The sequence below is a fragment of the Melospiza georgiana genome, chromosome 15 (genome assembly GCF_028018845.1).
Source record: "Melospiza georgiana isolate bMelGeo1 chromosome 15, bMelGeo1.pri, whole genome shotgun sequence".
Lineage (NCBI taxonomy): Eukaryota > Metazoa > Chordata > Aves > Passeriformes > Passerellidae > Melospiza > Melospiza georgiana.
The window spans coordinates 13691202-13718459 of NC_080444.1; the positions used below are offsets into that span (position 1 = coordinate 13691202).

Here is a 27258-nt window from a genome sequence, read left to right on the forward strand (position 1 = left end):
TCTAGCATTTGTATCTGGTTTATGTTTCTTTGACTGTGTTACACAATTACATTATTGCTGTCACTGTAAGTATCCATTACATAGGATTCTGTCAATGCTCACCTAGATAAAAAACTTGTTCAGAGAAGCTTTAATATATTACTATACGAAGACAAATTGTAGGAACTTCTATTATGATTTAACTTTTGAAAACAGCAGTGTAATAGAATATGATGTTATCATATGTCACACCATTTTTATAGACCATAGGGTATTGCAAATCCCATTGAGAAGCAATGGAAATTTAGAATATTTTAAAGAGCTGGGAAGTTTCAAAATATGACTGTTGAGATGTCTGCAGACACATGAATGGGTGTGACAGGTTTATAGAACATGCAAAGCTTACTCTGTTCTTTTAAATGTTACATTGGACTTATTTGACCAAGATATTAATGTAAGTATGAATCAAACCCCTCATTTCTCACTTATGAATGTATAGTAACAAATAAATTACATATATGATGCTCTTTATAGCCTAACTGCATCCCCACATGTTGGGACTTTCACAAGCCATTCTCTTGACTGGTGCTACAGATAGTTACCCCTTAGATTATCTTTTTAGGGCAAAAAAGCTTGATGGAGTCTTTCTGTTCCTGTTTAGTAATTTTTCAATTTATTTCCCACCTAATTTTACATAAATCTGGGTGTCTTAAGAGATCCTGTGTGTTTCAGGGGCGGGGAGTGGAGAGAGAGAGAAAATGTTTTTTAAGAGTCCCACAAAGAGGGTAGGTAAGGCTGTAGTGGGAGTTTAATGTTTAGTAGATGCAAAAAAATCAACTTGATAGACCAAGAACGTCTCAACAAGAAAAATTTTAATTAAATTTGGCTGTTTATTGGATGAGGATGGACTGGCAGTGGGTTCTGTGGCTCACAGGCATCTCTGTTTTGCCATTAGCACGTGATTGTGGGCAGATCTTCCTCAAGAGCAAACTTCCCACCAAAATGATGCCCCATTTTAACAGCTCCATGCCTTCTGATTCCTCCCAGCTACAAACAGAGCTGCAGTAATTAGACATTTTGCCTTTTCTTCAGGGACTTGGGCTGTATTATTTCATGATGGTAACAATGTCATTACCATTCTTGACAAAAGAATTCTCAGGATTTGAGGGTTTTTTTTTCATTTCTCAATGTATTCTGCAAAATTGTACCTAAATTGCTCTAAAATACCATATGTAGTTTCCACAAAAGGAAAAAAATCTTTTCCTTCATCTCATACCCTCACACATCCAACAGTTTTATAGTATAGTAATACATTTCCATATGATACATGCAGTCAGTGCAGATTTAGAATTTATAAAGCTGCTTCTTTCAACTTCACAGTGTTGAAGCAGAGCCAGAATATGTGAAAATTAAATGCACACAGTGGGCACGAGTGTCACGTTCCTGTCAGAGGTGTGTCAAACCTCAGCCTCTCTGCTTCTTTGTGCACGTTGCAAAGAAATAATTAGAAGCTGGTTTTGCTCAATCACATCCCTGGAATGTTTAGGATTTTCTGGTAGTATTTCGTAAGAATAGCATAATCATGAATAATAACAGTAATTATTCCTATCATCAATATTAGAATTATTTCCTCACAAATGCAAGTCCACAATGAAAATATTCAATGCATATTGAATTTTCTGCTGCATAAAAGATTGCAGATGGTATTTACTATGGAGTAGATTAAATCCATTTCTGTCATATAATATCTTGGTCATTCAGTCTTATCAATTTATCCAGGACTAAAAAATTAATAACAAATAATCATAAAACTCACGTGCATGTGTTCTAGTATTTATTTTATTTCAAAAGTTTTCGAAGGGAAAAAAGTACTTCATGTTATTTGCTGGTACCAAGCAGTACAAAGTTGGTGGTTTTCAGTATCTACGTGAGCCTTTGGTATTTTGCTGCATCCCAGATAAAATTTATATGTGGGAGTTGGAACTTTTCATTTTCTTGCCTTTTTTCCCCCCTCATTTGGAATTTAATGTGTGATTCCATATATTTACTTAATGGTACAAACCTTAGAGTAATTCATACAAAGTGAGGGGTCCTTGATTCAAGAAAATGAAGGTATAACCAGTGAGAAAATCAGTGTGTATTTTCTCTCTACTGTTTCTTTAAGAATGATGGAAATAAAGATACAGCATTTTATGTAGTTTTGCTGTGTTTCAACATTTGTAGCAGATCTCTGCCTTACAGACTTTGGCAGTATCACAAAGGTCATATTTTCTTACATTTAAATTATTCATGAAGAGTTTCTTCAATGTACTAGATAAACTTGCAATGCAAAAAAACCCCACCACACAATGAGAAAAAAAAACCTGTCTTCATCTGTGTGCATTTGATGGAATGGATTAATGTAAAGTTATGAGAGTTCACAAAAGAATAGGATGCATAATTATGAACATTTTTGTTGTTGAATTGATATCACAGCTTTGTGTGACCAAGACCATATTGTTGCTGTGGGCTGAAGTATTTCATACCCATTAAGGATTGGGCTTCAGGGTTGGAATTAACCTGGCTGGGCAGGAAATTGTGCTCCTACAGCTCTGGTGAGGAAAGCAATGGGAGAGGAAGGACAGCAGAACTGAGAGTTGCCAGCCCAGATTCCAGTTTAGCCCATCTTTAAAGTGGAATAATTAATTGCCTTTCAGTCCTGCTGTCCCCTCCTGTCACATCTCTCAGGGGGATCTGGGAAGGTCCAGAGCATTCTTAGCTCAAAGAAAGCCCTTGTTGGGCTGTTTGCTGCCTCTGAGAGATTCCTGTGCTGCAGCAATTTTCCTAGTTAAAAAAACAAAAAAACAATCAGCCCACCACTGTTATTTTAAGAGATGTACAGACGTAATGTAATTTCAGGGAATGTGACACAAAGGGCCAGGCAGGTACCAGTGGGGAGGCTGTGGGGCTGAGCGTGGCAGTACTGGAGTGTACCCACGGAAGGTCACAGTGCCATGACTTGGCTGCTGGGGTTTTTCCATTGCACTCATTGCTGATCTTTGATCCCTCTGTCCTCTCTCCCAGGTCGTCCCCTTCCACCCACGTCCTCGTCCAGCCTTCTCCCCTCTGCCCAGCTGCCCAGCTCCCACAACCCTGCACCAGTCAGCTGCCAGATGCCTTTGCTAGACAGCAACACGTCCCATCAAATCATGGACACCAACCCTGACGAGGAGTTCTCTCCCAATTCTTATCTGCTGAGAGCGTGTTCGGGGCCACAGCAGGCTTCCAGCAGTGGTAAGAAAATTGCAAACATATGGAGTTTGTTTGTGACATGTTTGTGCCAGTTCTAAGCCTTCTTTTTGAATGTGTGCAAATGTGTTCTTGCATCAGCAGAAAATTGAGAGCATCTACGGAAATGGGGCAAAGAAAATCTTACTGGTTTATTTAATGGAAAATTCCTGGAAATGCAATGCATCATAGATGGTGTTCCTTCATTTTACTGTAGAGGGATTTTTAGTTTGAAGTATGGTAGGAGCTGTGTAAAAAATATTATTGAATTCTTGTCATCAGAGGGATTTATTTTTCAAAGTAGGTTTCCTGCTCCTTGTTGCATCTGGTAGGAGAGAAATGTACACACAATGGTTCTTTGTTCTGCATGGGCTAATGTAATATATCATTTGGTGATGAGGTTTTGTATCTAAAAAATGCATGTTGCTTCTGCCAGTCTGTGTCTGTTCTTGTTTCTGAATCTGTCTGGTTCTGTACTTACAATGTCACATTTAACTAAGATCTGCTATTTTTCAGCAAATTAATTCTTGTCTTTCAGGCCACTGTTTTAAAACATTTGCAGCTCTATCACTCATGGAATCTGTAGTGCCTAGGGTTTTCTTTCTTCTTTTTTCCTCTCTTTTCATTTTTCTATTTTAATTTTATTAGTAGGTGCTGACTTTTCATTTTGACAGCCAAAAACTGAGTGAAGATCCAGTCCCTTTTTAGAAATACAGACAAATAAAAAGAAGCTATTCTAGCACCTTTCTTTTATTATTAGAGATACATGTTGTGTGTTATTTAACTGAACACAGTAGGTGTGGAGCTTCTATGCAGTTTCTGGTCTGCCCAAGGGATAAATTTGCTGTAGTGAGGGAGCTCTGGAGGTTCTGTATGGTGTGGGACTGTGGGCTGCACACCTGAACACCCTCTTTAATGGGGGCTGTGGGTGTGGTGGGAGGGTGAGCAGGCAGCAGAATTTGAAACAGAACATTCAGAATGGACATTAGGGATAATTTTTCCCTAAGCATTGGGTTAGAGCAGGTGGCCCTGGGAGCCTGTCCAGCCTCTGTGCTTGGAGCTTTCTGAGAATGTGCTGGCTGAAATCCTGAGCTACCTGCTCTGACCTCAGAGCTGCCTTTGCTTGGCAGGGCACTGGGCTGGGCACCTGTGGGCACAGAGTTTGTGGTGATTGGAGTGGGGCTGGCCCAGCCCATCCCCATGGGCACAGCTGTGAGCAGCACTGACAGCAATGAGCCCTGGAGTGCCCAGGGGCACTGAGCAACCACCAAAGGGAGCAGAGGGCACACAGGGGCAGGGCATCAACAGGAGGGGATAAAGGGTTGGGCTGAAGAACAAGAAGGGAAGATGTGTGAAGCCTTCTGATATTGTAGGATGATACTCTGTGTGTAGTGGCTGTCTCAACTGCAACATGTGCTGAACCTCCTGGCACGCCTTCCATCCTGAATTATCCTTTAACCCTGTTCAGGCATGTTAAAACATCATTGCACAACGAAATAATAATTGTAGGAGGATAGAATATAAGAAAATAAAGGTAGTATGGAAAGTAATCTTACCCCTAAGGAGTTGCAGCTGGGCCAATTATCAAAGATCAGGAACAGGCCTGGCTTTAACAGGCCACAGCTGTGAGCAATGAGAAGAAGATGCTGTAACAGAGTGGGGTGGCTGGGTGAGAGGGGAACTGGAGTCAGTGGCTGCTTTGTGAAGAAGAAAGAGTCAGTGCTGTGAGGAGATGCCCATGAGAAACACCAAGGAGGTATGGAACTCTTCCAATTAGGAGACAACAATAGGGAACCCCTGCAATATAATGACAACAAATAATTCAGAAATTGAATGTGCTTCCTTGCTCCTTGAGCATATTGGAAAATATTATGCCACTTTTGAGGGGGTTTTAAGAGATTTCAGGTGATCTGGGAGCTGCAGGTCTCAAAATCTGTAATGGACAGCCCTGTAGAAGCCATGGAAATGGGAAGGGGGGTCAGGAAGTGGGTGTGATTCATTCTTGAGGCAGTGTAGTTTCATGCCTTAGAAGCATTCAAGAGGATTTTGCAGGGCTCAGCCATTTCTGGAAAAGGGTGATTCAGCTGATTGAAGGGTCTTTGTGTTTTCAAAAGGGTCTCAGCAAAATCTGTCACTAAATGCCTTCAAGGAAGCATTTAACCTAGCACAGGGTGAGAGGGAAGGTTCCTGCATGGTGAGCAATTCTTTGAAAGACAGTGAGCAGAAGTTGGAGCTCCCCAGTGAATTTTCACAAGACATTAAAATACTCAGAGAAGATGGTGGAGTAGGAAAGCAGGTGATGGCAGGGTGCTAAGAACAAGGTCAGCTTGTGGAGATTGACAAAAGCACCTGTGAGTCCAAGTAACAGGGAAATAAAATGACAGGGGACCTCAGGGCAGAGAAATGTAAAGGGATATTCATGGGAAAGCAGCTCTGGTTGGTGATGGATCACTACCTGTGGGCAGGGAGGATGCCTGCCTGTCTCAGAGCTCAGAACAGGGAATGCTCGCAGCTGAAGGAGGGAATAAGGGTGAGAGGACTCTGTCTGAAAGGTGTGGTGGATCAAGCACTTGATGAGATTTTAAAGGGGAATGGAAAAAGTAAATGGGAGAGGGATGAAATAAGGAGAAGAAAATCAAGGTCAGGGAATGTGAACTAAAAAAGAGGCTTGGTGGATACTTGAGTAATTACAGCCACTGCTGGGACTGAGGGAAGCAGCATGGCATTTCTTAGGAAACCAAATGAAGGAAGTGGCAGTAAAACAACGTCAGAAAATTTGATGGAAGAGCTCTTTATGTTTCATTTTAAATCATAATCACTGTTTCTTTGTATCCTGAAAAGCTTTGTGCTTAACAGTTGTTTCTGTGGGCTGACCCAAGGAACTTTTCTGGCATCCTCTGATTTGCTTTGCTTTGTTTATTCTACATTTTAAAACTTTTTTCCCCACATCCCATTTACTTCTTTAATAAACACTAATATAATATATAATGACATTTAATTTTCAGAGTGTAAGATGTAGGTGTCCTTTTAAAATATCTTTTACTATGCACACATGCATAATGGCTTGATCACCACAGAGTGTTCTGTAGCATGAGTTATTCTGGACTTAATGGATCCTCTGGAAAATAATGAGCATTTCCTAGTGGTGTCACTTTTTTTCTTTAGTTCTCACAATGTTTCGTTTTAGAGCTTATAAGAAAATATGACAGATAATGACTTATACATTAAATTGGAGAAAGTTACTACTTTTTGTGGCTTATCATTATCCTTGAAAGATTTTCAGAGTGGCTTTTACTATCTACATGACAAGAAAACATTGACCATGCTCTGGTTGTGGTTTTTTTGTGTTCCTTTATTTTTCTTTTTGATTATTTTTTAGTGTATTTTTTTAGTTCCTTTGGAAACCTAGCAATATAGATCCAGACATTTGAATTTGAGAGACAGTAATTAAATGTAAATATTTTGCTTAAATTTGGGCTTGGGTTAAAAAGGAAGATTTGTAGATGCTTATATGGAAGGCTTAGATTCCAGATAATCGACAATTATTCATAACTTTTTGCTAGCTTTTTCTAGCTGCTGCTTTAAATATTTCTATCCCAGTCTTCAAAGTACATGTTGAATATGAAATATTTGAAATATTCATATTGAATATGAATACACAACATGAAATAGTGTAATCTACTAATTACACTATAGATGCTTCCTCTTGTTTGTCTGATTGGGTACTTCTCTTGCTTCAAGCTCTGTAATTACAGGTGAACACAGGTTCACCTGTGTTCCTCAACAGGTTTAAGATGAACCTTTTTGGGTGTGAGGGGCCACTCATCCCCATGTGTTGCCCTGTGCCCTTCACAAGAACCGTGCTCAATATATATGGAAAAAAATAATTTGTCTGAAAAAACTACCTAATCAAATATTCTATCAAATGAGCCATCTATTGTTGATATTATGAAGGCCTTTAATCTACAATAAATCTTTGTTAGAAATCATCAGAAACTCCCAGTTTGAGAGAAATGTGATTATAGCACTCTTAAAATGACATTGCATTATCGGGGTGATTGGTTTATCATTTGGAGAAGCGACATCAATCATAACTAGCATAACCACCCAGTAAATGAATTCAACCTTTCTGCTGCAGAACAATGACACAATAATTGCTCAAAATCAAACTTGAAATGAAATCAGAAAATGCACTTTCTTTAACTATGATGTTAACCTAATGGAATATATTATTAAAAATCATGTTTGAGGAAGTTCTATGTAATTAAAAATATGTGGAAATGTATTCCTTTTTTCTCTCATTAGAACCTGTTTCAGCTGCAGGATCATTTTCTATGCAACGAGATATTATGCTGGTTTTAATTGAACTCCCATCACTTACATTCCTCTGCTTGTATTTCTTAATATAATATGCAGCACAATTATATGTGATGAAGGACAAGAGGTTTTTGAAATCTAGTGCACCTGCTGATAGTATTTGGAAAAACACAAACATTGTAGAAGGAAATGAGACCTTTTAGCCATGAAAAGTTAGTGGGTTTTTCTTTTCCCTTTCAAAAGAAGGTCAGTTCCTGCCATACCTATTCCTGAGATGGTTTCCTACAGGTAACAATAGGACAGGTTTATTTCTTCTTCTTGTATGTGTTTAATATAATTGTTTTGGTAATATAACTCAGCTTGTTGAAATGCCATTTTAATGGCTTCAGTCAAAATACAATATAACAGGCTGGTTCTCAACCTTTTGTGGAAGAAAGAGAAGGGGTTTTTTTGTTTGCACTTTTGCCTTTACTAGAGAGGATTTATTGCTGTTAAACCAAACTTTGAACTCACAACACAAAACCAATTTGTTTGTTTGTTCCTTCATTTTTCAGTCCAAGTAAAAGACACAGGGTAGACCTACTCACACATTAGGTTTTCATATAATGGATCTGTAATTGACACCTTCATCAGCTTCAACCACTCCAACAATGAGAAAGTAGAAGCAGAATGATCTCTGGAATATTTTGGAAAATTCCGAACTGTGGTTTAGATATTGTCATGATTGCTGTCAAGAACTTGCTGAAGTTGAACTGCAAGGAGGGATGGTACCCATTTTTTTGGTGTTAATGTGTCTTTTTGGCTCAGAAACAGTGACACAAAGCATTTGGCTCAGCGTAACAATATCAGCCCACGGAGTTGTTTGGACACTGCTCAGAAGGCAGGGTTTGCTTTGATTTTTTCACAAGCAGTTTTTGGCAGCAAGGAGAGAAGGAAAGAGAAACAGGTTGGCTTGAAGGAAATAATTGTTCTTTAGTGTTGTCTTTTAGTTAGAGTTGGGATAAAGAATAAGACTCCTTTTTCCTATGAGCCTGTTGTGTGGAAATATTATATAAAATATCAATATTCATTATTTTTAGTATAAATATCTAGATGGATCTCCTGTGTTCCATAGGTACTACCTGTCTATAGAATTTGATTATTATTAATGTGTAACTACCACCACCTCCATGCAGTTTAATCAAGTTTGTAAAAATCTTTTCTGAAAGAAGCCAGAGCTTTCATTAATACACTGTAGCTGGAGAACTTATTTTAGATTCTCTGCTGGGAGTGCTTGGAAGTATTTGTTTTATAGCCCTCTTACAATCTGGCATCAAATAAAGAAGTATTTCCAGTTTCTACTCTATAATGCAAACCAAAATGCAGAACTATTGTCATCTTTAAGAAATAAATGAATCCTATAGAAAAATGATTGCATCCCTTCAGATGATGAAGCATCACCCCCTACTGAATGGAAACCTCAATTTTCTGTACCTGTCAACCTACAGGACAGAAAATACATTGGCAGCCACAAATATTGAGAATCCATAGCTTTATTTATTTCCTTTTTTTAATCCTCATGAACAATTGCATTTGTTTTACTTAAGAGAATAAATAAGAGAGTTTGGATAGCTCAGTAGGTAATGGGGGAGAAAAGGAATTGGAATCTTCCTCCCCTTATCAATATTGCAGCTGGGGCCAGGAGAGAGGGTGTTGTTTTACTCTGCTGCTTCTTGTTGGTTCTTGTGTTTGTTTACTTTTGGTTTGGTTTTGTTTGATCTCTGTGCATCCCTTCTGAGGTCAGGTAGGGAGGAACAGCAATCCGAAAGAAAATTTTGGCCTCCTCCACCATCACTTTCCTGTCATAGCTGCTGTATTTGATTGAGATTTCAGGAGCATCTTTTGGAACATCTTTCAGAATATTGCACTGTAGAATTTGTCAAGTTATTGACAAATTAACTGTTGTCAGGGGCAGCAACAGTTAAAATCAGTTAAAGTTCCAGGCCCGGGGTTCCTAAATTATTTCCTGTGCTTTCCTATAACTGTCTCCAAAAGGCAGCCCTGCATTGCAGCTGTGTTTGCAATTCTCCTGAGAAAGGGTGGCTCTTACTCAATATATTCTCAAGGAAATGCCATAAGGAACTTGCTTCTGATGTTTTACAGCAATGCAGAAAAAGGGTGATAGACTGATATTTTTGTTTCCGTTTCCAAATTAAAAGTAAATTATGTGTTTGTTTCTGCTATAGACCCAGGCCTAGATTTGAGTCTGTAAGCAGGAATGTCTCTGTACATGTGTTGTTTAAACAGTGTGTGGTTGTAGCAGCAAGGCCTTCAAACAAATAATTTTTTTCAAAATTTGTTTCTAATACTTCTCTAAATCCTTAATGACCAGTTGCATTCCCATTCTGTTACATCTCTTGAGCAGAGTCTAATTTTAGAGCTTAGATCTGGAATGAGAAATGGAGGGAACAGCATGACCAATGTGTTCCCACTGAATCTGAAGGGTGTACTTTTTCTAAAGTATCAGCTCCATGTTGCTGCAACTACTACTGATATTATTGCTGCTGCTAATCTCTGTACCCTGTGTTGATGGTGCCTGCAGATGTCTGAATTTCTGCCTGAAGACTTGATTCCAGATAGTAAGATATGGCAGGAACATTCCATTTATTAATTTATGAATTCATAATAACAACAATCAAATCTCAAACAGAAGGTTCTGCGGTAATAAAAATGATAATGAATTACAAAAAGCTGCAGAATTGAGAACAGACCTGAATTCTGTTGTTTACGGGGTTTTTTTTAGCTCATCATGGTTTTGAGAGTTGCAGATATTTTTTTTTTTTTTTTTAAGCTGCTTTTGATTGTTTAAGGTTTGTAAATGTGTTGAACTGGGAACCTCTGTAGCAATAAAAGCCCCCCCAGCAATCAGCTGCAGCACAGACTTCCCAAGTTTCCATTTTTACATTTCTGTGTATTGCTGTTTTCTGACAGCTTCCCTGATGGCTGGGACACACCTCAGTGGCTGTGGCCTTTTCTCATTACCAATGCTTATTCTGTCTCGTGGCAGCTTCTTAGACACCACCAGTAACTGGGAAACTTTGGAAAGCTGTTGAAGCTTTTGAAGCTTAAAGGCTTGATGTTGTTGCTCAGTGTCATTGCACCAAGAAAATCAGTGCCTACGCTTGGTACCTCACTTGAAAACTGAAAGGCACTGAGAATACTGTAATTTTAAGCAGAAAAATCTTTTTTATTCTTTCCTTTCTTTTGTATGCTGAGTCCAGATGCTGTTTGTGTGTTTTTCCTTTGTGTGTAGAAAAGGCTAAAAATGTTCCTGCTAACAGTCCCTGCTGTAAGTGATGCTGTGTGGGAAGAACTTTTCATGCTTTCAATATTTTTTTCTTTTGATACAGTATTTTAAATCTGCATCTCCCTTTCACTGGCAGTGGCACAGTCCTGACAACTTCCACAGTGGATAGTGCTGCTGTTTATGTGGAAAGGCAACATGTAGAAAACATTTCATGTTTTTAGGTGCCTCCAACACAATATTGTAGCTGACTGAAAGTGACGAGTTGAGCGTATACAAATTGTTTGCACTTCATGGCTATAAAGTAGAGAACCTAAAATTTAGGGTATCCTTTTTTCAAAATATTTTGCAATATTTGTATACAGAAGGTTCTGTGGGTGGCTTAGTTGGTTGGTTTTGTAACAGCAGAAAGTTTAATAACTTCCTTTTTTCTCCCCATAAATCCAAATAAGTGCCATTATAAACACTTGAAAGCAAGGAGACACTTTTCATCTGAGTCAATATCTTGTCTTATGGATTTTCTGATTTTGATATGCCATACACTTCTGGTTTATTTAAATGATAAATTGTGCATTTATCTAGTGCTTAATTATTACTCCTAGTTATAAAATTACATTAATGGATTTACAGTTTTGATACCGGTTTCTAATATGATTATATATATTAGCATCTTATCAGGCAAACTGTAAATATATGCCACCTATTTATCACATTAACATCTCCAGAAACTGAGTTTGTCTTCATGTAAAGCACGATTAAATCAATCAAATTAGGATTTTTTCCTTCAGAAGATACTCAGTCTTATTTTAAGAAGTAAAGGAGTTGGGAAACTTCTGCACATCACTGGAGAAACTGATCAGTGGTTTCTAATTATTCTCAGTGTTATTTTTTTGCTTGCCCTATTAATGCCTTACTCTTTGCCTGGCAGTTCTCCCATGCATGTCTGCAACATCCCTTCAGCATAAACAGCAAGAAATCTGGACTCTGTCATTTTACTCTGAATATTTTTCCTTTGTGTTTCCCTGCCGCAGCCCTGCTGCCCTCTGGGAGCCCGCGCCCTAAGAGGGTTTGCACATACAGCTTGATTGGTGAAAACAGCTGAAAACAGAGCTCAGCCAAGCAAATTATCCTTTCCTGTTGCTTCCTAACCCAGCTCTTCAAATGCATAAGCCATGTTGTAAGGATGACTCCTGTCTTCTGCTCAGTGCTTCTGCAGACCGGGATTTTGTCTTTCTCAGCCTCAACTTCAGCTGCAGGAACTGCTACAGTGGGAATGTAATAAAAATCTGAGGTTCCTCCACTAAACAGCTGCTTTATTTTGGTGCATTTTTACACAGATTTCTCCTGGGAGAAGCAGCAGATGTTCAGATGGACTGCACTCAGAGCTGAGTGTGCTCTTGGAAGGGCTCTCTGGTGATGCTCTGGGCTCTCACTGTGTCTGCCCTGGTGCACAAAAGTCAGGAAATCCAGTGCAAGTCTTGAACTGATCCAGTTCCTGTGGAGTTTGTAATTCCCACAGTGTTTGAAATGATTGCAGACTAAAACCACAGATGAGGGTTTTTTTTCTCAAGGAGGGAAATCAACCAAACACTGCCTTTTTTATTACATGGCAAATGTGCATAATTCATGTTTCTGACAGATTGTTACACAGAAAGCCGAGGACTTTGAACGTTTGTAGAAGTTAATTACTGGCCTGAGTAAATGCTTAATTTTCAGATAATTTCACATCAAGGCATAGAGGGAATCTTTCTCCATTTTATCAGCTCCCAAAATGATTCCACAGCTCGTTCTGTCTGAAGGAAATTTTGTCTCTTGCTCTGTTCCGTTTGTTTGGATTTTGTGTTTTCTTCCAGTCTGTAGCAAGGCTTCACGTGCTCCCAGTTCCCCAGGTTGCTTTTATTGCAGTGACCTTTTCCATCCATGCAGGATGCTATTTGTCACTCCTCTCTCCTTGGATCCCTGCCTCTCCCCACCAAGGTGTTGTCTCACACGTTGCTCCTGTACAATGGTTCCTTTCTGTCTAATGCACTTGTGCTGGGTGTCATGGGGCTGCAACAGTGGGATCTTCAGAAACTGAGCTTTTCTCTCCTTTTATTCATGTCAGGGGTAATGGTTTGTGAAATAAATAAATAAATAAATGCACACCTACAAGCAGAACCAAAACAGCATCCCTACGACTGTAGTGATAACTGGTGCTTATCTTGTGTAGTTTGGATCTGAAAAAAAAGCAACCTAGTAAATCAAAAGGAAGGAAAATTGGCAGCTTAGTATGGAAATTGGGTTGTTTTGAGAGGGTTCCTTGTACCTGATGCTCTGCTAATTTAGGAGCAATAGCTAGAATACTGTAGAAAATGAGAATGACTTTTTATGAATTATAAAATATCATCTGTGGGCATAGAAACCTTTACACCCCAAACCCCTAAAAGTTGGGCCTCTTACTGTGCTGATAGATCTTTAAAAATCTGCAAAAGAGGGATTGGTTTGCTGTGAATTGCCTTGCCCCAAAAGCTCCATTTGTAATAACAGAAAAGTTCAGTATTGTTGAATTACTGACTCTCTTATTTCAAAAGGTCCCTCTTGGTCTTCAGACCTGGAGAACAGTTATTAGTATGGCATTAAATGGGAAGTCCCAACTGCAAATCCACCTGATTCAGGAAGAACTCAGAAATCTGGACTTTAATAATGTGTTGTGAATTAATTAAATCTGTAATGTATATGACATGATAATTATTTTGGGGCATGCAAATAGCTTATTCTACTGGAATCAGCAGGAATTCTGTACGCTGAACACCAGGCTAACTCCTCAGTTAAGTAATGAGGTGTGAAATGTTCTACCTAACAAAGCAGTGTTGAGCATGTTTGTTAATACTTTTTCCTGCAAACAGGTGGATAATTGTTTTACTTGGCAGAAACCTGTCAATTGTAGTCACTAGCAAATATGGAAAGGTGTAAAATCTTTGTTAGCTTGTGAGCTTCAGGTTTCTTAAAAATAATTTTAATTGAAGTAATTTTTAAAATTAAAATAATTATAATAATTTGTAAAAGTTGAGAGAGTCTGGTGAGTTGGAACTCAAGTGGTAGAGGATGGCTGTGAGTGATTCTCTCAGGGGCTGAGACTGGGCAAATAAAACCTTTGTTACTCTGCCATGAAGGTTTCATCAACTCCTGGCACCTGCATTTCCAGCTGACCTGAAAAAACTTGCTGTAAAACCATAACAGAGTAACATGGAGGCCAAAAAAATAAAAACACTATTGATAAGGCTTAGGAGGGATGAAGGAAAAAATCTGGGCTTTTCCAGTCAGTAAATTTGGTTAGGAAGAGTAATATGAAACACTTCAATCTACAGGAGAATGTGGATGAGGTTTTTTCTCACTCTAATTTCAACCTTTGTGGTTTACTTTTCAGTGTGGGTTTAAAAACAGGAAAAACACGTAAACTGTCAAAATGAAAGGTGAAAATATTGGCTTAAAAATGAAATGGTTCTGAATTTCAAAAACTAATTCCCTAATGTTTCTTTATTTTCCAAGTCTGTCTCTTCATTCTCTATCTCTTTTCAGCTAAAAATGTAGCAAGATTCAATTAGATATTTGTGAAAAGTTTGTCTCCTTGTGGTCTGAAGCAGGCACTAAGCAGAAACCAGCTATTTATTCTAAAATCCATTAATTTAGTGGACATGTTAAGGCCAATCAGTTACACTTGTGAGTGTTATGTGCAGCTGGAGAAGATGGTAAAGAGAAAAACAGGGTGCCTTGAAGAAATTGAGGTATTTCCAAGACTTTCATTTCTAGTTTGAGACTGGCTTGAAATCAAGATGGGATTAGGAGGTTGTGGACAGTGAAGTGTATGAGCAGGCCGAGAACTGGAGGTTCTGGTACTGCAGAGAGGCTGGTGAGAGACTGTCCTTACAGAACTCATCTAAGGCAAAGACTCAAGACTGGCAGCAAACTCCCCTTGCCCAAGGGCCCTGCCAGCAGCTGAAGGCCAGCCCATGTCCCAGGGGCACAGCCATCCTTCCAAAGGATCTACAGGAGAAAGGGCTAACACCAATCACTAGCAGTTGTCATCCAGGTGTACATAGATGGCCACAAAACCTAGTTCTTCCTTCGCTTTCTAACTACAGGCCAGCTCTAAATATCATTTCCCTCTCTTTATTTTCTGCTGTTGACTGCTGGAAGCATTCCACAGCCTGGATTCCTCAGTCCCTCTGAGATCATGCCCAGAAACGCAAATGCATTAGAGACTCTTGTTTCAATTTCTTTTTTTGGAACAATTTCCATTAATATCCTGCTGTCACAAAGCAACTGGTGCTGTTTCACAGCTCTTTATCAAGGCAGTTTTATTGTGGGGAGCTCCAGCAATTGCTCATTGAGAGCAGGAACCCCCCAGCGCCGCCGGCTCTCGCGGGGAGCACCGAGGGCCGCGCTGGCTTCAGCCGGTGCCAGCTGCTTCATGTTTAACATCTCCGTGGCTTTGAGCAAATTAGGGCTGCTGCTGGATCCTGCTGGATCAGCAGCCTCTGCATCCACTGGTTTCTTGACAGCATAGCATAGAGGGGTGTTTTCTTTATAGAACAGGCAGGTTCGATTCAAAATTCCAAGTTCCTAAGGGATGTACAGGCACAAATGCAAAATCTGGATGGCTGGTTTGGTGTTTGTTTGGTTTGAGGAAAAGGGTAGGAGACCTGGATACCTGTTTGTGTCAGGTTGTTGGGGGATGTTTGAATATCCACCTTAAATACTTTCTCTTTTCTCTGCAAATCTTAAATTTTGAACTGTTTTTAATAACCAATCTGTTCAGTTCATTTGATTAATGAAAAATTCTGTTATTATAGGCATATATTGAGAGGATCTACAGAAATATGACCGCTAGGTTTAAAACTGAGTAAAATTTTTGCTGTTGAATTATTTCTCATTTCCACAAAATGCTCTCAGATGGTTTTATGAGAAAGCACCTAAAAAGTTTGAGCACTGTTCTGAAATTGTATTATTTAAGATTCTGATTTCAATTTATTGTTATCAAAACTAGAAAAATATTAAGTAAAGAGAAGATAAAAAGGAGATCTTCCCTGTTTTTTCTAACCCCATCATGTGTTTTCTAGCTGAAACTCTCTCCATCTCCCCCTGTTAGTCTCCAGTCTGAGCCACTGTTAGATTTGTGTTCCTTTTCCAGGCCTGCTTTTGTTTTTGCACTGCAGGGCAAACACTGAGCAAATGACCTGGTAATGCCTCAAGTTTGAGTTTTTGTGTTTTTCAGACCCTGCCCTGCACTAGTGTACAACTCCATGCAGTGTCAGCAAGCTCTCCTCACAGCTTGGGCAGACAGGACAGTCCTTCCAGGCCTGGGAACCAAGGCCACCATCACAGCCTCAGGCCCTGAGAAGTACAAACAAAATTTAATTAAGGGGGGAGAAGTGAACTGGGGCAATGTGACTTCATTCCCTGAATCTGCAACTGGACAATCAACCCCTGATAAGCATATGGACCAAACTTCTATCCGTCTAAAAAACTCATGACCATCATCCACCTTGGGTGTAGCCTCTGCCAGGCTTTTGACTGCCCAAAGTGTACCTGTTAAAGGCCTTTAATAAATACCCACTCAATTCTTTTAACTATGTCCAGCCTCTGTTGTGGGTGGTGATGCCACTCCAAACATCACTGGGTAGGAGCTTCTCTTAGCAGCCCAGCCATGAGTGGCTCTCCAGGCCACTGTGCTCCTGTAGAAACTGCCCACTTCATATTTTCATAAGATTTAATGCTTTCTTCCACCTTTGCTTTGCACTTTGGGATCTGTTGAAGGTATGAGACATGGTTAATTGAATAGTTTAACAACAATATTTTGTGAATGTTGCTGAATATTCCAATGAGTGGAGCTCACAGGGATGGAGAACATTCAGAGCAAATTGCTCAGGTGGGGAAGGAGCTGTGCCTGGGCTCAGCCTGCTCTGACAGGCTCCATGAAATGAAAGGGAACTGATTTTCTTACAGCTCTCCCAGCTGCTTTTATTAATCTGTGTTATTAGATGATGGTTAAAGGCTCTCTAATGATTTCTTGTTTGCACCCTATTCATCAAAATTCACATAATGAAACTGCTCGCCTGCTTTTATTTGTTCTTAAATCTTGTTTGAGCCTCTAACTCGGTGCCTAGTGCTCCTTTTGGCACTTTTTCATGTGGCAATCTCCATTGAAAGGATTCTCCATAGCTGAATTCTCACTGCTAGCAATGTGATGTAAGGATACTAAACCCACTCATAGTTGCAGGTGATGCATATCAGAATATGGATTGTTTTTGTGTTGTCATGATGGAAACCTTAAGGAGTTTTTAATACATTTTTATGTCACTTTTTTTAGCTGAAAGTGTTAAAAGCTTATTAGAGGATCTAAAAATTAATAGATAAGCAAGGTTGAAATAGCAGGTTTACTGACTGGTCCACTGCAAATATTATTTATTAGTCTGGACAGTATTATGAAGTTTTTGAGTTTAGAAACAAACTTCAGGTTTCTTCACTTCTGTTGAGCTTGGTTGGATCCTTTTTATGAGATGTTACACATTCAATATTGATGAATACTGAATCACCAGGGGGAAAAAAAAGGTTGAATTTTCTCAAAGATGAGACAAAAAAAAAAATACAATTTAATCCTGTTGTTTTTAATGACAGTGAAGCTAGATCCCTTTTTTGAATATTGGAAAAGCTCCTAAATAGCCATTGGCACTTACTCTGGGAATACTTAAATGTCAGTGGCTCAGAGCACCATAGAGTTCTGCTGTGTCATTATAGAGGATGGTTATACATGAACATAACCCCCATGGTCATGTTCTCCTTCCCATCCATCCAGGTAAATAAATGCTGTTACCCAGAGAGGAAGCAACACATTCCCCTGCACGGTTTATTTATCCTGTATTTTGTCAGTGCCCAGCAGATGGTGGAGACTGTGTCTCAAGTTAATGGGAACAAAAATTGCATGAGAAATGCTATGTCCAGAGAAATAAGTCACATAAACTTAAAAAAAAAAATCAATTAATATGAGCCAAGAAATGATGGAAAGGTGGGTGATGACAGACATTAGTGATGGCAGGACTTTGAGGCATTCTTTAAAATTATATTCTGTGCCAGATTTCTCATGACTTGCAGCTGTCATTTAATCACTCAAATCAGCTTTTAGAGTTTCAGAGGGTCAGAGGAGACAGAGTTATAGTTCATTTTGAAAATGTGCTCATTGTTCAGGCAATTGCTCTTAAAAAAAAACTTACTCCACAGTATTGAATGAGCTGAGATTTGCAATTTTCAGATTTCTGCCCGAAATCATCTTTGTAGGAGTTTTACTTTAGTCTTATGTTGCCCTTTATTGAAGGGAATAAGGAGTCACGTAAAGTTGTCCCCAGATCTTTTCATGTCAGAAATGATGGGAAAGCATTTCATACACGCTTTATTCCCCTGTCTGATGCTGGCCAGAAATTCTATCTTACACTTGGAAATATAACCTTGAAATTCATTAGTCTGGTAGCTGGGAAATGTACAGATGGTGGGGTTTGGCAAGCCAGGGAATTTGGTAAAGGTCTTCTCTGTTTGAAGTCAGTGATTTGATCGTTGATTTATTTATCACTGGTTTAGTGTAATTTAAATGAAAACTTAATTAAGCGAGCGTTGATTAAAATTCCATATGAAGAATGTAAATGGTAAATGATAATTAAGCTCAGAATTGCTAAAGTATTGAAAATAACAGAATGTCTCCCATTACCTGTCTGGCTGCTTTTTTTTTTTTTTTTTTTAGCAGTACCTCTCCAACTCCTCTGCTGTCTTTTTTCCAAAAGCACTTTTATGTAATAGTGGTCTGTCCTACCAAATTATAGACTGGTTTAATTACAAGCAGCTCTTCAAAACCCCAGAGTGAACCTCACGTTTTCACAATTATATATATTAGTTCTTAGGCATTTCTGCTGTTGTCATTTATCAAGGGCTTGAGCTCATTCAGCACCAATAAACAGAACCCAGTCTGTAAATGGGGAGAGGTTGATATTTAGGTTTAATGATGGAAATGTGAGCAGGAGGGTTAAGGTTAGAGAGCCAAAGCCCTTGAGTTTATTAAAGAGGGAGGGTGAGCAGAAATAAGGAAATGTTGTGTGGGGCTGAATTAGAAATGCCGCAGAGTGCATTTGAAATGCATTTATAGCTGCACTTGACTGAACCTGTATGAACCTAAATTATGTCTGTATGTGTTGGTGTGCCTGTCCACATCTGTCCATGCTCACACATTGTAAGTATATAATGTACTGTATATAATCACAAAATATAGACAAATAAATATAAATATATCAGAATGTGTGTAAGAATAATTAGGGTGGAGAAATCAGTTTGTTGGGTATTTTTTTTTAAATTAGGAAGAGTCTGGGTATTTGGGAAATTGTTCTGGACAAAGCAAGGAAAAGGGCATTATCTGTAATTAGAAATAATAATCTATAATTGGTTCATTTGCCATATTTCTACAGTTCTGATTTAGTTGAACAATGTGATCATTATGCCACCAGTTTTCAATAGAGGTGTCACAATGAAAAATAATTGCAATATTCCACAATATTAACTGTACCCTAATTGCAAAAGTTTTGAAATATAATTACCATGAAAGCTAATGCGACAGGGAACATTAAGCATAATTAGTGTATTTTAAAAAAGGGGGAAACTGTTAGAAGCTTGTTATTGTCTCATAAGGTAGCTTCAAATTAGCTGGATGCAGAGCACTTTCATCTAGGTTTTCTATAATTTTGGTTATTAGCACAGACTGCAATAAATTTGTTTGACATAGCCCACACCTGCTAACCCTGCAGGAAGGAATTTCTAATGTGCACGGGACCCAGGTTCCTCACAGAATCTGTCACAATTTCCTGGGAGACAGCATTGGGTAAGATTTAGGGGGGGTTGGCTGTGGGGGTGTTGTTGTCAGGTTTGTTTTTTTCATATACACAGCTACACTGCTCAAATTTCACTGTGTTTTAGGAAATTTTCTGCAAAAGACTCATTAAAATGCTGTTACGAAGCACTTTAAACAAACATTCATTACACATCAAAAATGTGCTCTGAGAAGATTTGTCATCTATTACTTATCTGTTTTCTCTACAGAACAACTGCATGTTTTTACACAGAGCATGAATGTTCACCCATACAATTAGAATTTATTTTTTGAAGTAAAGGAAAACAATATATCACACCACTTGTGTAAAAATGTTTTTGTGCCCAAATAGCAGGGGAGAGGATCCAAGCCATAAGAAGCAGTGCTGGCTTTCTGTAAGATGAAATTTTCTCTAAGAAACATCTCGGAGATTTTCCTGTGGATTTTTGGTAATGTTTTCCAAGTAGAAATTTGGTGGTTTTCTGGTTTTGCTGTGTTTCAAAATTATTGAAACTGCTTTGAGAATAAACTAGATACAAACAGAAATATAGAGAGGAACACCATTATTTTTAGTGGACGCTGTTTGAAGAAACACTTCTGTTGCTTGTTCTTAGATTACTATTAAGCATTGAGGTTAATTTTATCATCTTTATTTGTGGTTATTGCAGATATGTAACAGATTTCTTATTAGAAGGAAATTATGTCATAAATGAAGTTTTGGATTGGATAGTGAAAAAAAAATTCTCTACAATCTTCTCAAATTAGAACCTGATACAAATTTTTGGAAGCGTAATATATGGAAAAGTTTTATTTTCAGTTTAACTCAAATGACTTAATTTCTTCAGTGTCTATCAACAGCAAATTGCTCTAACCTTGCTTTTAGAGCATTTAAGATCTTATAAAAACTTGTAGGAAAGGTTCTTGGTGGGTTTTTTTTTCCCTCATAAGTAATTCTTATTTAATTTAAGCCTTAGACAGAGCTTGTTTCTGTGGAAGTAATGAAAGTTTAAAACTGAGAAAAGGTGCAGAAATCCAGGTGATGTCTATAGAGAGTATTATGGAAGTCAGCCATCTGAAAGCAAGTAGGGAGACTAGAAACCTGTTTTCCTTGCAGAAGTTAAACTGATTCATTAATTCAGCCTAACCCCATTTTCTGTCCTTTTCTCTGCGACAAGGTTGGTTTTTTAAAGTCCTGTTAAACCGTGGACATGGAAGTCTGCAGGTATTTCTGAGTAGCCATTTGGTGTCTGTGTTCTGGAGGTCAGGAAGCCTGACTGGAGTTTTTCCAGCTGGGAAACAGCCCTGCAGAGCTGGCAAAGCAGGGGCCAGGATCCCAGTGAGGGGTGGGAGTGTGATGGAACACTCAAAACTGATCAATTCAGTCAGGTAATATTAGGGAGCGTGCTGTGTTGTCACTTATATCAATTAAATTTTCTTTAATAGAGCAGATTACAGAGCGGTCAGTGTTTAAGAAACTCAGTCAAAATTTGTAACTTACAGTAAAAGGCAGTAAAAAGCCTACCTGAGCTACAGAAGAATGCGCTTACATTTTCTAAAAGGAAAAACATTTTTCACTTTTTAACCTTTTCCCCTTCATTTAACTGGCTATAAACCCATTTTGTTTTATTTTGTTTTGTCCCTGCGACCTTTACTCTTTCCCTCAGCATGCAGGAACACAGCCCTGCTGCAGAAGTTCCTCCCCACCCTGCTCAGCCCCTGCTCCCTCCTGCCCAGGGCTGAGATGCACCAGCCTGGAGATGGACTCAGGCTCATCAGCGGTGCTGACAAGCAGCAAGCCTCAGATCCAGGCTTTTCCAAAGATCCCCCTTTTCCAAGTGTCTCAGTAATGATGCCTGCATTGAGAGCTTCTGCTTTTGATTATTCACCAGAGCTGAGACTTGTGGGCAAAACATTGCCTTCGTTTGGCAGCTCAAGTCAGCCCTGCCTTAGCTCAAGCTGAGCTCCTTGCTGTGAGCAGCCATGGCTGAACAGCCCTGTCCCTCCCAAAAAGGAGTGACTGATGTCACTTCCACAGGAGACTGACAGCTCTGACTTGAAATGAATTCATGTTTAGAAAGTACCTCGTTCTCATCAAAGTGCTGCACAGCTTCATGGGGTTGTTACCTGTATGTGTGTGCCACCTGCCAAAATGCAGGACAGACTTGGCTAAAAATGATGTTTGGTCAAGAGAATCTTTGTGATTACTCAGAGAGTGCCACAGGCAGCTGTAGAAGAGTTCATTCACGTACAAAGCCTGGCACAGCCTTAGTTTGGTGTCTGATTTTCACCCCTGGTTGCCATCAGCCCAACACTGAGCTGCCTTTCCTGGCTTCAGGCTCTCCCTGCCTTGGTGCCAGCTCCAGCAGCTCTGTGTTTGTGTCCTCAGAGCCCCTGCCTGGCAGCTCAGCCAGCCTGGGACAGGGTTTGGTCCCTTGGAGAGCTGGTGTCACCCAAGGGACACTGCTGCTGTCACCTGCCAGCTGCAAGAGAGGGGCTGCACTCCTCTCTTGGCAGCACTCTGCACTTTGCAAAAACAGCTGGAAAGCTGCACTCTTAGAGATATTTGTGTAAAGATGAGATTCTAATGAGCTCTGCTTGGGATCCACTGTCAGGGTCTCCTTTGGAGAATGTCCTGCTCTTCCTTCTCTTCATGTGTGAGTCCAAACTGTTTCTCCTTGCTGACCTCTGTGACAGTGTTCACAGGGGTTCTTGGATGAGGGAAGAGATGAGGATCTGACTCCATATTTCAGAAGGTTGATTTATTATTTTATTATGTATATTACATTAATGGTACACTAAAAGAATAGAAGAAAATATTTCATCAGAAGGCTAGCTAAGCTAAGAATAGAAAGGAATGATAACAAAGGTTTGTGGCTTGGACAGAGAGCCTGAGCCAGCTGACTGTGATTGGCCATTAATTACAAACAACCACATGAGACCAATCACAGATACACCTGTTGCATTCCACAGCAGCAGATAACCATTGTTTACATTTTGTTCCTGAGGCCTCTCAGCTTCTCAGGAGGAAAAATCCCAAGGAAAGGATTTTTCATGAAAAGATATCTGTGACAGACCTCTCTGGAGCACCTGCCTCACTGTGCCTCTTGCTGGTCCTTCCTCTGATGGACTCTGTACTTTGCTCTATCTCTTCTACTTTTTGCCTTTCTGTGCTGGTTTTGTTTTTTTCTTTCTTCTCACCTCCTACTGTTCTTCCTTCTTCCAGTTATCAGTGAATGGTTCAGTTCTTACTGCAGCCATGGCAGAATCACAGGGCCTTCAATCACCAGATATAAAATAGGAGAGATGACCCTTCCTAAGTAACTCAGGGCTCTGCTTCCCTTTTAAAGATCAAGTCTGATGTATTTCTCTTGCAAACAACTTTAAGCTATGTGCCAGACTTGCATTGATTCATTATTTAGTGCTTACTGTTAACTCCTTGGCTTAATTCCCCTGTTATTTATTATATAAAACATTATTTCATTAACTAGATTGAAACAGATGAGAGTGGAGAACAGAGCTCTGTCAGACAAATTTAAATGAGTATCCAATATCTAAAATCAAGCTTCAGATTTTCATGAATTAATCTCCATTTAAGCTCCCTCTTTTTGCCTTCACTCTTAAACATGTATGCAGCCATCCATGCACACAAAGCAACAATTGAATACTGATAAGTGCAGAATTTTTCTTTTTAAATAGAGCATTTTTTAAGTATAAAAGGCTTGTAATAGAAAAGGACCCTCAGAACCACCATGACAAACATTTGTTCTTACTATGCTCAGCACATCCAGCTATGAGAGATGCACCTTATTGCCTGTTGAAATTGTCTCTGAAATGAACATTCTCAATTGTGGTGCTCAGAGTTTGTGGTTTTGGAAGGATTGCTTTGCTGGGAGCCTCAGCCTGGGGAGCTGCTGTGCCTATAGGAGCACTCACAGCCCTTCTGATTGTTCCTGCAATCTCTGTTGGAGCATTCCTGGGTAAAGGGAGAAAAATTTTGTTCTCCAGTTATTTGGGGTGGGTTGTGGGTCTTTAACTCACTATATTTCAGCTTTCTCAATGATTTGGAACAAAAGAGAACAGACTGGAAAGAAAAAAATGCATTAGGTCTGTGAGCCAGGCACCTACACCTGCCATTCCCCACAAAACCTTTGCCACTGGGTTACAGGGGATGTCCTTTGGTTCCTTTAGAGCTCACCATGCTGTTTGTAGCAAAAGAAAAAGTCAGCATTTTAATCTTCTTCAATTCTCCCTTTCCTTTATCCTATTCCAGCACAGTTTACTTTGAGAGGGTATTAAGATGCCAAACTCAGCTTGCTTCACTCTCTTCATTGAGAAGTGTGATGCCTTTGTTAATTATCTTGAGAACTAATTTTTTTCCCTTAGCTCCTAAAACACACAGGTCCAAGGGAATATCAGTAACTAATTTGTGTTCTTTGTGTTCTGTGCTTCGCAGTGTGTAGGAATACACCATCCTCTTCTCATTAAATTTTCTACTTATTTTTCATGTGGGTTTCAGGACATTTCCTGGTGGGATTTTCAGCCATAAATAGCTGTCCATTTTTTATTCCCACCAGCTGTGCCTTTGAGGAGCAGGCAGCAAAGTTTATGAATCACTTCTCCCTGACAGATAGCAACAACCACAATATTCTGCCACAAAACTCTGTTCAGTAATTAAACATTAAGCCTCTGATGCCTATCATCATTCACTGCCAAGATCCTTTACAATCCAGGTTTGCTATGTTCAGGTAATGATATTAGAGATGATCATTTGTTCTGGAAATGTAGCTATCTGAGAAGAATGAATTTGCTGAAGTCAGAATTTCATTTATGAGCTGGCTTTTCAGGACTTTCCTACTAATGCTGACAGTCACCACACACGAATATTTATTTAGTTAAAAAACACTCTGAACGTAGGATAATTGACAAAGAGTGATGAAAAGAACAATATTTAAAACTGTGGCATCAGCAGCAGTGTGTAATATAATGCAGAAATCTGCCTTCATTCAATAAGGACAAATGATCCAACAGCACTTCAAGCTTTGGGCATCATTTCCAAGTTAATCTGCTCTGCTTTGGTGTCAACAGAAAATTGAGATCAACTCTCTAGCTAACAAAGCAGCTCTGGAAACTTCAAATAAAAATTCGAACTTGTAACACATACAGCACTGTTGACAGAAACTGTGAAGTCTGTCTTCCATCAGTGTATGTACATAGCTCATTTAACGTTATTGTGTTGAGAAATAATGAGAATAACTCCCAAATAAATTAATAGCTGTGTGTTGTTTGGTAGCGGCCACAGCTCCTGCTCACCAGCTGAAGCTGTCAGTCTCTGCTCACTGAGAGTAATTTTCTATTTTACAACAAAATGGCCAAAGAAAATAAAACACACAGAACTTTAAAGGATCTGAAGCCTAAGCTGCAGAATCAAGCCTGGAGAAGCCTCTGATTTTCAGGAATAAGGCTGGCTGTGCCCATTGTGCCAGAAGCTGCAGCCCTGCTCTGCCCCAGCCCCATCAGCTTTTTGGCCAGCCTGGGAATACCTGGGCAGCAGGGCACCCCTCCCACCCTGCTCCTGGTGCTCCTTTTCCAGCTTGGCTGGTTATTCAGTGCACATTCTGCTTCTCTGTCTAATCCTAATTCTCATTTCCCTTGCTCATCTTCTATGATTCTCATAAACTGATTTCCACCCTTTAATTTGTCTGGCTCTGTGTCAGGTTTTTTTCCTGTTTGGGTTTTTGTCTCACTTTTCTCAATAGTTTTTAGTCCTTCTTTCCTCTACTGGGAACTCCAAATATCTCTTTTCTCCCTTTTGTCGGGTCTGCCTTTCTGTCTCGTTTCTCTCAGAACCTTGCTGTGTTCTCTGGTTGGCTCCATCCCCCTGACTGACAGCTTTCCATTTCCCAGCTCCTCATCCTCAATCTTTTTTAGCTCTCAGTCCTTGTCTCCCTCCTTTCATGACTAATAAATGGCAGCATCAGCCACCCCGAGATCCTCAGACATTCAGGGGATTCTCCCTGCTGCAGAGGATGAAGAAGAAGGACTGCAGCTCTCTGAGGAGGTGTAGTGCTGCCACATTTCTCTTCACAGAGAAAAGCAAGGCACAATTCTTCCCAAGCATTTCTGAGATTCACGTTCTCTGAACCTCAGACAAAAACACAGTTCTTATCACTTGCTGTGCCTGTGTTGTGCCAAACTAGAATGCAATATGGAGATTGTTTACCCAAACTGATGGTGTTTTGTTTCCTTGGCCTGTCAGAGCCTGGAGTGTGTGTGGGGATTGTTGGGGGACAGTCATGAGATTCAGGGCAGCGTGAGCAGAGTGAATGCTTGGCAGATGCAGTTTAGATGAAAGGCATATAGTTTAGTTTAGTATAATAAAGCCATTAATTAGCCTTCTGATATCCATGGAGTCCTCCCCATCATTCTCTCCCCTTCTTCAGAGTCACCTTTGCTTTACAATAGTGCAGCACCATGTTAACCCCTTCCCTTCCAGGCTTTCCTGCCTATTCCATCACCCTGCAGGTCATTCTGGGTGATTCCATCACCAGTCCCTGGAGCAGAGACAGCCAGGGGAGAGCATGAGGCTGCTGCTGCCAGTTTCTCATTATTTTGTTTGCATTTCTTCTCAGGTGCCCTGGACAATGTGATGTTTGTGAGTTTGTGTTACTGCCTGTCCCAGGCAGGGTTTAGAGGAAGAGCCCCCCTGGCAGGGCAGAGAGGAGAGCCTGTCTGTGATCCTGGCAGCAGAGTGTTTGCAGATGTGGAATTTGGGCAGCCAAGTGGAGCTGTGGTGCCCATGGGCACAGGGATGGCAGGGAGCATTTCACCAGTGCTCACTGCACCTCCACAGCCCTGCCTGTGCTGCTCAAACACAATGCTCCTTTCTTCTCCTGAGCAAGGCAAAGCAGAACGTTCCTGCTGCCTCTCTGCCAGGAAAAACCTGACTCCTCCCAAAGCAAGGCTAGGCAATTTCTGTAGAATGATGACCAGGTTGTTAGGGGTGTTCTGAGGGAGAAAACCAGAATATTCACAGAAAAGATTGATAAATGGTGGAATTTGTAGTGTATGGGGTGTATGTACAGATGGAACGTTGTCGAAATATTGGTAGACATGTAAATTGATATATTCCTTTGTCATTCAAATTCTTTTATCAGTTTTATTAATCTTTAGAAAAATGGCAGAGGAACAGCTACATTGAAATTAATCTTTTTATTTACATCTTTAAAAATAAGGCAAGTATTAAGAATTCCATGTGCAGAAAATAATAGAATGCTTACAAAATAAATATACTTTTTTTCTTGGAATGATGATGAACAGATGCAGTATTTCAAACAGCTCTATTGCATATTTAAATCTCCTTTTAATATATTTCTAGGATAGAAGCAAAAATTAAAACACTGAAAATACAAAGAATCAGTGTTGTTTGTTTGTTTGTAAATAAAAACAAAGTTGACATGAGTAGAATACAGAATAGTTGTGAATGGAAACCTTAGATTAGAAGACAGATTTGGCAGCTCATGTTTCTAAA

General features: G+C 39.6%; 1 protein-coding gene across 16 annotated transcripts in view; it reads left to right on the forward strand.

Moving 5' to 3' along the window:
• The window catches only part of TENM2 (teneurin transmembrane protein 2), a 617488-nt gene that overhangs the window by 388624 nt on the left and 201606 nt on the right, over nt 1-27258 (forward strand). For all 16 annotated transcript variants that reach the window (XM_058034869.1, XM_058034857.1, XM_058034859.1 and 13 more), the window contains one exon: nt 3043-3252. In XM_058034869.1, the coding sequence (XP_057890852.1) occupies nt 3043-3252 (210 nt within the window). The remainder of the gene's footprint in view (nt 1-3042; nt 3253-27258) is intronic.